This window comes from Athalia rosae, chromosome 2 (assembly GCF_917208135.1).
Source record: "Athalia rosae chromosome 2, iyAthRosa1.1, whole genome shotgun sequence".
Classification (NCBI taxonomy): domain Eukaryota; kingdom Metazoa; phylum Arthropoda; class Insecta; order Hymenoptera; family Athaliidae; genus Athalia; species Athalia rosae.
Window position 1 is genome coordinate 5,801,838 of NC_064027.1, and position 12,849 is coordinate 5,814,686.

The 12,849-nt window shown below is 37.1% G+C and overlaps 1 protein-coding gene across 2 annotated transcripts in view; it reads left to right on the forward strand.

Annotated features, from left to right (window-relative positions):
• LOC105684628 overlaps positions 1-12,651 on the forward strand; it is a 57,146-nt gene extending 44,495 nt beyond the window's left edge. For both annotated transcript variants that reach the window (XM_012398115.3, XM_048649462.1), the window contains exons 9-16: positions 2,705-2,958; positions 3,084-3,328; positions 3,477-3,629; positions 3,810-3,955; positions 7,399-9,732; positions 9,938-10,144; positions 10,253-10,639; positions 10,727-12,651. In XM_012398115.3, coding sequence (XP_012253538.3) covers positions 2,705-2,958; positions 3,084-3,328; positions 3,477-3,629; positions 3,810-3,955; positions 7,399-9,732; positions 9,938-10,144; positions 10,253-10,639; positions 10,727-10,926 — 3,926 coding nt within the window. In that variant the 3' untranslated portion in view covers positions 10,927-12,651. The remainder of the gene's footprint in view (positions 1-2,704; positions 2,959-3,083; positions 3,329-3,476; positions 3,630-3,809; positions 3,956-7,398; positions 9,733-9,937; positions 10,145-10,252; positions 10,640-10,726) is intronic.
• The last annotated feature ends 198 nt before the right edge of the window (positions 12,652-12,849 follow it).

Genomic DNA, 12,849 nt, shown 5'->3' on the forward strand with positions numbered 1-12,849 from the left:
CGTAGAGGATAAGAAGAAGAAGAAGAAAAAGAAGATGGAGGCTGGTTTTACACGAGGATGAAGGCAGCCAGGCGAGAGCAAGCGTAGAGGGAAAATCCAACACAATTTGACTCTTTCCTCTGATCTCTTTTCTCTCCTTTATTTTATACTCGCATGTATATATGTATGTACGTTTGTATGTTTTATGTATAAATGTATATTATCCCTGCATCTCGTTATTTCCGTTATTTCCCCGCTTGTATATACGGATATAATATCCATCGGATTCTGTCTCTCCGTAGAGTCCCGCTCGTCGCCGCTATCCGCTGCTCATTGATTTTTCAAGGCACCACGCCGGTTAGGTATATTCGCGAGGTGAGCACCCCAAATTCCCCTACCTCCGATTCCACCTCCGACTCCGTCGCTATCCTTTTTTTATTCGCCCCCGATACCCCGCGATACAGGGTGATTACATAACGTCACCTCGCAAATTATTGGCGCGGTGGTGAGAGACGTTGACGAGTTTTTAATTCCAACGGACTCCCGTATACGTGCACAGTAGCTAGCTTCTGCTCCCGCTCCGTTGTATATGTATGTACAGAGATCATCGCGCGGTTGTAACTTTTTAATTCGATTTTCATCAGCGCAACGCCCGTCGCCATCCGTCTCGCGTATATTTCCACGTGTCAATCAATTATTCAGAACATGTACGGGGAATTGTCAGGGGGAGGGACGGGAGACGCAGACTTCAACGATTCATTATCGAAGTATAAGCGTACTTTATAACGGTAACGATTTAAATTTGTCGGCTTTTCGTTTGTTTGTTTTTTTTTGTTTTTTTTTCTTTCTCGCTGTTACACCATTAACCAAATTATGCATGAGGTTTTTTTGAGAGCAAACTCTTTTAACGTACATTCTACCGATGCGACCCTCGATATTATTGACCCTCTGACAACTAATAACCTCCACCGCCGCAGAGGACTTCGAGACTAGAGCGAACGCTAAAGTAATTGCTTCGTATTTAATCACGTAAAGTGGGGAAAAACTGAGTGAGAGATTGCTATTATTTGGCTACGTTCCAATAGTTTTATTCATTTTCCGCACTCTTCAGCCACTTCGTGATATATTTTATTCTTTGATTTCGTATACCTTCAACGCGAGTTTCCAGGATTCCATTTGATTTATCATACATGTAAATTATATAAGAAATCAAAAGGAAAAAAAAAAAATATCGAATTTCAAAAGTTTCCCTCGATAATGTTATTTGGTGTTTCACTGTTCGAAAATAAATGAACAAGAATCTGCAATATCAGACACTCGATGGTTTCGATCCTCATAGCGCCTCATGCAGTCATGCACGCGTTAATTCGTAAATTAATTGGCTCTCCAGCTAATTGACTAGGTTTTCAAAACTATATAGGTATAGTCATGTATATACCTATTACGTTTTCATCAATAAGCCGAATCATCGATTCAATTAAAAATACTCCTCATAATCGCAACCGAGCATATGAATTCAGAACATTCTCATTCTTTTACTGATTTTTCTCTTCTTATTGTCAGTCCTCTATAATAGTTTACCCGGCAAAATATAATTGCCGTTGACGAAAAAGTGAAATCGTCTCGAATGATTTGGTATATATTGAATTACAAGGGAATGGAGCAGCTAGCTATGCATAGAATCATTATATGCTCTATGTGTTTATTTTAATGGGGACTGATACTTGAAGCTTCGATATTGAAGCTGCAGACTCATCGGAGCGGAGGGCGCAGGAAAGACTTTTGTATAAAAACATAGTTTGTGGTATATAATCCTGAATAGATGGGGAACGTTGGTAGGATATAGGGATGGGATTGAGGTACTGTCTTAGCGGTATGGTGTTACCATGGTAACAGACTGTAAGCCGCTTAACACCCCAACGGCGAGTCAACTCCGGGTAGCTCTCTTTGCAGGTTTATCTTTGGGGTTCCCGTGAAAAATGAAATAGTCTACTGTATATATTCGTATATTACAGTGAATTTAAAAGGCACCGATTAGTTTTCAGGGGATAACTGTTGATGTAATTGACAAATTCGTTTCATTTTGTTTTTCGTAGGTAAAATTTAACGATAGCTCGCAATAATTTTCGCGCATTAGAATACTCTCAATGTCGTAGAATATGAAATGTGAACGAACTTCTGGAAAACAATTCAACTTTCCTTGTAGTACACTACGTACTTAAAGACAGAACATTATTAATATCAATTAAATGACAATCAAATTGAAATGAGATTTTGATTGCCTAAAAGGCTTTTGTACTCAAGTGACGTACTGTGAAACTGACAACGAGTTGAGACTCCTCCTGAGCACTAGAGCTCTGGTAGACAAGAGATAATTACAGGGGACGGGTACGGATAAAAAGAAATAGTATTTTCAAGTATAGTACTTTGGGGTTGGAAGAGATCTGTCATAGCCGTAGCGCACTCTGCTGATGGGGAATTGAATAGAGGGTGAAAACCTCCCTAAAAGAACGAGAGGATTCGTTTTCTCTTTTTTTCTCCTATATTATTCTCTCGTCTGAAATGGATATCGCTATATTCAAAGAACGCTCTCAGATCCGCGAACATGTACAAGTTCACGTCATAACAGGAGTACTCGATCCTAGTGGTGTAAAACCATTGACAATTTGATTCTTAAAGATTGGAATTTTTAATAACGTCGTATTTTCCTTTTCATTGTTCCCAGGTCTTCAACCATCTAGTAATAAAGGTCAACCGCCAAGTTCAATTGGTAAATCACACAGACCAAGCTCTGGTGTGTTACCACAAGGTCACACACCCGGACCTGGGCCTGGAAGTCAGCAGAGCAGTAGAAGCTTTGCTGCTGCTCTGAGGAACTTAGCCAAGCAAGCTGGACCTGCTCCGCAAGAAGAAGAGCCTAGGGCCAGCCCTAAAAATAGAGCTCCACCCCCATTGGTACGAGGACCGTCACCTGCCAAGGTAAGGAGATCTCTAGCTAAACGTGAAAGATTGACGAAAGTAATCTTTTTTGAGAGATTCTTATTCTAAAATTATCACTATTTGTACGTGAAATTGAAGTTTTGTATTCTTCTTATCTCGCTCAGGAACGATCCACCCATGAACGAAGGCCGGAAGAGATCCCCTCGCTATACACAACAGCACGTCAAGCTGAAACTAGCAAGCACAGTGTCACAGCTGCGGCTTCTGATTTGTTGGCTAGATCTGGTTTCCAACCATATCGGCCCGAGCATCATCCTGCCCACGCACCACCAGCATTTGCTCTGGATCCGGCCTACAGCCCCTACCATCATGGTCTCTACCCGCCTCCGCACTTGCAACACACTTATAGGTAATTAGATATTCATACCGATTGGTATTATTTGAATTTGAAAAGTGGACATTTTTAGATTTATTTTCTACATTATCAAGCACTACCGTTATTTATTCTTCGTAAATCAAAGTGAACTAATATTGTTCGATCATCTTTGCTATTCCAGGTTAGAAGAACAGTTGTACTTGGAGAGGTGTGGAATGCTGAGACCTCCCTTCATTCCTGGGCTGCCTTCTTATCCCCTCTACGGATTGAGGTATAGCCAAGATATGTTGCCACCCGCCTCCCTAGGACTGATGTCACCAGTAATGCATGAGCGGTAAGAGACTTTTACGGTTTTACTTATTTCAGAAATGGAAATTCAGTGCAACAGATAATGAAAAAAGTTTTTTTTTTCATGAATTGTCTATTCACTAATCAACGATCACATCACTCAATTTATATTAAGTAAAAGAACTTCTCTGATCTGATGATAAAATAAATATTTACTGTGTTTCAGCTTGAAGCTAGAAGAAGAACATAGACTTCGACAAGCCAGAGACCAGGCTGCGCTACGAGAGGAGGAGGAGAGGAGAAGGGTTGCTCGAAGCTCGGCCCCTGCTGGTCCCGTTCCCGTCCCTGCCCCTGCCTCAGCCGACACTGCAGGTGAGCGAGTCGCTCCACCCCCCACTGCCTCCCATTGACCGATTCCAATTGTTCAGAGTGCGATCGGCGTACCATCATTTCAAGGTTTACCAGATGTTTCACATACTTCACAATAGACCCACCCTTTCGATGTTATAGAAATAGAATTACCAAAAATATCTGAAAACTGTACCTGAAAGCTTTGGGCATAGGGTTTTAACTTTGAAGCTTGATTATCTTGAAGAGTTTGAAAATAATTGCATCAAAAATTTAAAGTTCACTGATATTTATATTCTATGTATACATCACATTCATTCTGAATGTCACAATTGTTTCTGCACGAATGCCAACTAGAGTTGAAATAATCAATAATTAAAATATTTGCTGTATTTATTAGAATTGACACAAAAAAAATATTCTTTATCTAGTTTCATTGATGTTGTAATTTTTTATCTGGTAAACCTTGTCATTCACTATTAGCGAATTTTAGTTAGCACGATGTAATGAAAAGTGGTTCTGACGCTGCTGTTTTGAGGCATTACAGTTCTGTTTTTTTTTTTCATTTTATTTTTATTTTATCTGTTTTTTTTTCAACTTTATTTGTTTTTCTGTTTAGTTTGACCGATATATTCTATTTAGCTATTTGATGTTTCTAAAGTCATTAGTTGTCTCTTCTTCGAAAGGGAGCTGACAAGGAGTGCCCAAAAAGTTCACTTGCTATGTCGTAACCGAAATATTGTTCGTTTTATTTGATTGTAATTGTAAATAATAAGAGTGGGGTAAACTTTCCAGTCAGTAACAGGGGTAAATTGATTATCGGTCTTAGGCCATTACCCGTCATTTTTCTAGGTACCTAGACACCCAGACTGAATAAGAAGACGTTGAGAAATACTTGACTGTGAAACAAATCGAAAAAAAATAATGAAAAAACCATATAGAAAAAACAAACTACGCTTCTAATATTAATCTAGAAATAATAAAAACTTATAGTCATAATTAATTGCTTCTAATGAAGTTAGTTATAATTTCTAGTTAGTAAACATGTTTGTTGATAGTGAACTGTTTGGAAGCTCCTTTTAGTTGAGAAAATACATTTTAGTACTAACGTCAGTACTAGCTAAGTCGCAGATACGTTTTTCAAGACACAATTTATTGTGACGACTTTGTTGGTATTCAATACCTGATTCTTGAAATTGTTCGGTATATTGGAACAATATAGAGTATCAGATTGTAACCGACATACTGTACGAAAACTCAATTAATCGTTCGGGTTTGAATGTTCCAAACAATTTTCATAGTATTGGATATAACCTTTTCTAATGTAAAATGAATATGGGCTCGTTTTCTAGTTATTTGCATAATTATCAACATTCTAGAAAGCAAAAACTTGATTCCAGGATTGGCTTAAGAGTGTATCACACCTAATCGAAAAGATGGTATTACGTATGTTCGATATCACAAAGCCTTGCACTTATCGAATCTATAGAATTGGATTTTATAAATGAAAAAAAAAGTCTTTGGAAAGATGAATCGTAAAAAATTTGATAAAAAGTTCATTTCAAATAATGTGCCTTCTTATTGTCTAAGAAAATGCCAGCTAGTGGCAGCGACGCTATTTTAAAAAGTCAAACGCTTCTTCCAAAGTGTAGCTTTAGAGTCTGATAATGCAAATTTCGTACGTCTTCGACGAAATTCTGAAATCTTGCATGTAACGATGTGATAACTTGACTTTTTTTTAAATAGACTGTTTCTGTGCCTTTGTGGTTCGAAAGTTTTGTTCGCGGATTCCAATATGTTGAAACCATTTTGCAACATTATGTTTTGAAAAAAAAAAACCAAGAAAAGAAAAAAAAAAACAAACGACAGAAATACTCTTTGAAAACAGAACTTTGTAATTTTACTCTATACAAGCGATTTTATACAATACTGCTAACAATTAAGAATGAGGTTTGTTGTTCAGTCTCTACATACTGCAAATTTCTTCAACTAACAATAAGAAATTTTTCAAATTATACTTGCATTCAAATCGTCGTCGTTAGGCAATCATCTCTGTGTCATAGAACATTGAACTATCTTTTGATCAGGTGAAATGCACTCTTAGATTAGTTGTTCCCGCAACTGTTTTAGAAATTCATTATTAATCATCAAATGTGAAGTAATTCTGATCTAATTGTAAAGCAAAATACTGCCCCTAATACACTGACTGAATGCACCGATGTACATAATTTGTCACCATTGTTTTTTTAATTTTTTTTTTTTCTTTGTTTGTCAAAATTATACCATTTTTATATAATTTATTATGTAAACATGTATATTTGGACTATAATTGAAAATAAATATTGCAAAAAAGTGATCAAAATTTTGATTGATTTGAAATTCTTGTCCCTCGATACATTTTCTGAAACAGTTTTGGGGAAGATTTTATATTTACCTATATACATTATAATTATATACATACTATTTTTATCACACTCGTAGTTAGTGCATTATATTCATTTTTATTTTTGTAGCCTAGTTTTATTGCATTTATGCTGGAAATCATCCCCAATACTTTGTAGTGAAACTTCTAAATATAGGCATAGTATTGGATTAACTTTAAGGTGTGGTAAAAAAAGAAAACGAAGAACATTTTCATTCAGAAAATAGATTCCTGATATTCCGTAACATGTTAAGGTGAATTCGAGAACATTTACGAATTTCATTCGGAAAATTTTAAACTTACAAGTTTAGATAGCTTCAATATAGCTCATGATGTATGCTTGAATATAAATTTTAAAGAATACTACCTTTCTTCATTATATTCAAATTGTTACCATGCAAGTTTTATATGCCCTCAATTCTTTCCTAGCAGATTCCTTGATACGATTTTGATGTGCTCAATCTCACAACACTTTTATGCATAACTCAGTTATTGCAAGTAGAGAGTAGCGATTGATTAGGACTTCTAATTTTGTGTTGTAAGGTCTGCAATTCAGACAGCTGATCCACGATCGTGATAACCACTAAGAGATCGACAATAATTGAATGATGAATTCATATAATAACATCCCATCAGTGAGTGTATTGAAAATTGTAAATAGATTTTGAATTCAAATTGAATAATGCATTTGATATTTCCTTCGAAGCTGATAAACTTATGCACAAGATTGAAATTGAAATATACTGACACAAATCACCACTGATCAAGGTAACGAGAATATGATGAAAAGGTAGAAATAACAATTGAGCCACTGTCGTGTGAGTATCACATAACAGAATAAGTATTTCGACCAAATAAATGCTATCAAAACTTGTATATTAAGCAATATATGACTATGGAAAGATATTTATAATCTTCACTCAACTGTGATGAACAATGTTTCACAATAATTTTTGATGGCAGAGATAATTACTACCTTTACAATCTTATTTTTCAACGTAGAGTAGTAGAGTGTTACCAAGCATTGTGTCGGGATTTGTTCCAGCTAGGAAGCCGACCATAGCGACTCAGTTGCACAGCGAGCGGGAGAGAGAACGGGACCGTGACCGGGAACGGGATCGAGATCGGGAGAGAGAAAGAGAAAGAGAACGAGAACGGGAACGAGAACGAGAACGGGAAAGGGAACGGGAGAAAGAGCGAGAAAGGGAAAGAGACAGAGATAGAGAGCGAGACAGAGAAAGAGGAAACAACATTAACAGCATTCATCATGTTACGAGAAAAGAAGAACCACCCCCTTTGCCCACGGATTCCTCCTCTCTTTACCACCCGAGACTTGCCTCTTTTCCCAGTCCTGCAGCACCGCTGGGCCCTGCCTCACTGAGTTCAGCATCCATATGCTCTGTCAGTTCTACTCCTATGCCTCCTCCATTGAGCTCTACTTTATCCCCACTGACTTTAGGACCTCCACCCATAAGCTCCGCTACTATTGGTCCTCCTCAGATACCCTCAATATCATCAATGTCCACTGTACCCTCGATACCCTCAATAACTCCAATATCTCCTATGACTCCTATACCCTCTTTGACTCCTAACGTCATCGGGCCCCAGCCACCTCTCAATTTACCCATGACTCCAATAATTTCAATACCTTCCATACATCTGCCTCCTGCGTCGTTAAGTACCATTCATTCTAGTCAGCATACAACTACAATAATCAGCGCAAATACCACAACACATCAACGTACACATCTTCTTGGCTGCACTACGACCAGTTCGTCATCGTTTAGTGGAACGATGACAACTCACGCGACGCATACTCTAACAACACCCAGTGCAGTTCCACAAACGTTAATTCCAACAAATCAATTACCCAATGTTCATAAATCACCCCCTCTGTCAAATAATCATAGTTCTAGAAATAAGGATGTACAGGCACAGCCGACAACTCAACCCGCGTTTGTTCGGCCCTTTGAGGATTCATTTCGCGCTACTTCAAAACCACAGTTGAGACCAGTCCTCAATAATCATAATCAAAATATCCCAAACCAAATCAATCATCAAGAGTCAGTAGTCAAGTCGTCGAGTTTGTGTTCAACGACCCAAGCGGTCACAACGCAGTCAACCCAAGATGGATCATCGGAAAATCTCAATAAGATTCCGATGATTTCCACGAATCATCAGCCACCTCCCCAATCAGTTCCATATTCAATGCCACAATATCATCATTCTCACATTCCTATATCGCATGTCCCGAGCTTGTACAAGCCTCCTCACTTCACCACACCCTCTCCACATCATCAACATCCTCCTACCAAGTTGAATATTCCTACTCTAAGCATTAATCATAGTACGAACAATACTAATAATTCGATTAGTACGAAACCGTCAACGCACCATGTAAGTGAGGCACAGCCGACAACAGGCAGCCTTCAGCGAACCGATGTCCAAATAAATATTAACAATAACTGTATTACTAATGATAAAACTGCTGCAAATGCTAATTACTACAATAATCATATTATGAGTGGATCAAAAGCGATTAGTCGAAACTACAAAAGTAATTCTGAAAACGTTCAGCGAGACCAGCGAAATGCAAACAATGATAAAAACGAGTGCGAAAGTCAATCACGACAGACACAAGTGACGCAAAACCATGCAACGAGTAATATATTATCAGAAAAACCCGTACTTCCGGAAGTAGCTTACGATCATAATAAAGGGCCTAGTTTTCAACCCCCAAATTCAAATGCAACCGATAAAGATTGCAAGTCAGAGATCGATGTAAAACCCCAGGTTGATCAAAACATCGTCATGTCCACATTACCTTTTCAACCGGTTGCTAAATTCAATGCAAATGACATTGTGCAAAAGCCAATCGACACTGCACAATTGATGCAAAGCATTAAATCTGAGGAAGTTCTGCGCACCTGTCAGAACGTCTCTAATGTTCTTTTACAAATACCAAAATTTCAAGAAAAACTTCTAAATTTCTCTAATAATGAACTAAAATCTTCATTTTGCTTCACCGACAAGTGCAATAATTTGACTGAGATTTCCGTGAAGTGTGAAACAGCTGTGTTAAATGTGCCTGATCTCAGTAAAACCTTAGTAAAGCAAGAAGTTTCAAACGAGAGGAGTTTCTTGATACCAGAAACACCGAAGGAGCTGACTTCGACATTAGATCTTGCTGAAAAGCGAAGAAAGCGAAAGCGCGAGAAAACCGCTGGAGCTGGTGTAAGCTCAGAGTCTGAGGGTGAAGAAGATGTCAAAGATTTAGACTTATGGATCACCAAGGGGCCACCTTCCAAACTTCAATGTCCAGCAAAGAAACTTTCCTTCCTCGCTATGTTCGGATTGACTACTCTTAGCACAAGAAATGGTAAGAATAAGCCTCAATCCAATGCATCTTGCATATTCAGTATGTCATGTTTGAGAAACTTTTTTAAGAATAAAAATTTTTCTCATCCATATATTTTGAACCCAACACGTCTTCATAATCTCTACTGAGTGAGTCTATACAATACTGGACATTTTAATACCAAGCCAAAGCTAACACATTATGGATTATAAAAATTTGTTTACAGAAATGGAACTCTCCAAAGTAGAAAAAAGATACAAGCTAAATCCTGAACCGCCAGACCCACCATTGGATTCTGAACCTTTCGTAGAATCTCTACTACCGATTCCACGGGAACACCCCAATGTACTTCTTCAAACTCCAGACTTCATGCCAAAAGTCGGATTCCTTAAGACTATTGGCCTCGACGTCATGCCCCCTACTAAACGAGATGGTAATCACGAAAGCAAATCTATTGGTTGCTATATTTTTTTCAGTCAAAAAATCCTTGAAAAATATAAATAAACAAATAAACACTCAACCGTAACATGTCACATTACAGAAGCTGAAGTGAGTTGGCAATACATTCTACAGGACCGCAGGAAACGAAAAAGTGTCAATACAGTTACCGCCTATTGCGAAAGGATCGCCAAAGCTTATTCAAAAAATCCACCTTTGATGCCAAGACCACCACAAAAAATGCGACTTTTGGACAAAGTGAAATCTAAACATGTACCAGACCGCCCACCACCATTACCACCGCTAGTTCTAAATGCTCCATCAACATTTTACTCCGTCCTACCAATACCTGGTGAAAATGGTATCAAGCAACATTGTAAAATCGAGGAGATCAATAAATCTGGAGATGGAAGTGATGAAGACAATAGAAATCAAACAAGATGGAGTGGCATCGAGGACATTATGTTGGCTTACATCGAATATTCTAAAGGTCAGTCCAAATTTACGATCAGAATCTTGCATTAGGGACTAGGTAAAATTCAGTCGGTATAACACGCTTTTTTTCTGATGATTATAGAAAAAACTTCTGAGAGGAACCTATTAGCTACCCAGACAGCGAAGCTAGCAGCACGTTCGAATAATTTGAGATCAGAGGCAATTCAGCTAGAGAGAAGGAGATATGATCTACTATCTAACTGTTCCGCTCTGGAGGCAGAAAGGCGGGCTCTCAGCGAAAAGATTGAGAAGATTAATGCTTTTTTGAGGGCCTTGAGGTAGCAATACACAACGCACAACACGGAAACTCATTCATCTGTGATATTATCGACGGGTTAAGAGCCGTTGGTATTTAAATACCTGGAAAACTAACTTTTAGCAATTTTAGATAAGTAAACGTAAGATTACATTGACCAAATGTACAGCATTTTTTTAGTCTTATATTACACTTTATTTTTTTTTTATTTGTAATAAATTAAAAATTACTGGTATCTCTGTACCCAGGATTTTAGTCGTTCAACAATTACACATTATTCAATATGACAATTGTTACCTGGACCTCCAACGAGTCCTACTCGATAATATCTCGCCTGAAAAGAATTTCCAGGTAGTTATTGTTATTCGGAAAGTTAAGTGCCGGATGTTTTACATGAAGACACAAAATTAGTATTTAATAAGTAATCATATCAATATGATACAGATGTAAAAATGACTTGTAAAAAAATCAAAATACAAATTTCTCACAAATGAATGAGAAAATCTTACTAATTTATAATTTGGACTGACGGCTCTTCAACCCAAGGTATAAATAAATGTAATTTGTATGATATTTTATTGAAAATAGAAAAAACACTCGTGTAACTTATTTTATTCTCTGTAATGTGGACTTTGATATTTAATTATCCGGAAAAATATTCCGTCACATAATTCGCATGTTTGAAGACTAATGAGATCTATTGATAAGAAAATAAGCATAGAAGAGAGGGATAGCCACAAATTATACCGAATCAATCAGAATTTCGATGAAATGTTCCTTGTACTAACAGCGAATTTTATACGCAAAATAAAATAACGTCCGTGAAGCTCGTAACGTTAAAGCATGAAATATTCTTAAAAAAAAATTCTCCATTTCAGACATCAGATGTCCTGAAAATCTCTAGATTTACAGTGCATACATTTTCAACCAGTCAAACAATTTTATACCGTACTTCGCTGTATTTTTTTATGATTTCAGTCCTGACTTAGAGAATTTCGCTTTTAATATATGTATTGTTGCATCAACGTTGCGAACCTCGCCCCCGTACAAACAGCTGTATATCAGAAATGCAAAATATGTTCTTTTCATTGTTGCATTATTCATTCTTTTGAAACAATCGCTTGTTTCGAAAAACATTACATGAAATCGAAATACACCGAATAGCATAGAGTGCCACAATGAATATTCTCGTGAAAATCTGTAGTTTTGAATAATACAAGTGTGCAAGAAATCCTTCGCTTCTATGTTAAATACTCACAACAATAAATGCAATGGCCAGTGAATTCAAAGAAATGAAGAATTATATTAAGGTACTTAAAGAAAACGAAAGTTGAAACTGCGTGAGTACATTCCATAAAAATGCTTGTTACCCAAACCTTCAACATTCCAAATCCATATACTGATCGTGCCGTAAAACTTGAATTAAAATGATTAACATACTCTTTTCATACATCTAATATATATAAGTTTTGGTCACTGGTAATTCCTGATCAGTCTGATTCCTATCCTATGATTTGGCACAGTAATTTTTATCTAATCGTGCTCTCTAAGCTAATTATTTTCACTTTGATATCACTATCATCCCCATAGTCTACGAGTCAATTTTTTGTGTTTTCAATGTTCTGTTCATTGAGTGCCTACATTTGTAAATATCATTATTTTTATGTATCGTGTAATAATAGAAGACTGCAGAATTCGCAGCCTGCGGTGTGGCCAAAACGAGAGCCTAAAAGTAAACTGTTCGAATGAAATCTGTCTGTCATTTCATCCCCCTTGAATAACCATAATTTTTATAAGATCCATCGAATGATCGTACTTTATCTAGGACATGAATCGCCTACCTTGTCATCATTACTCCTTTGATGGAGCATTGAGAATAGATAAATGGATGAAGTAAATGATGTAAGTATTGTTAAGAGTAGATATAATCCTTTCACTTTACCTCAGGG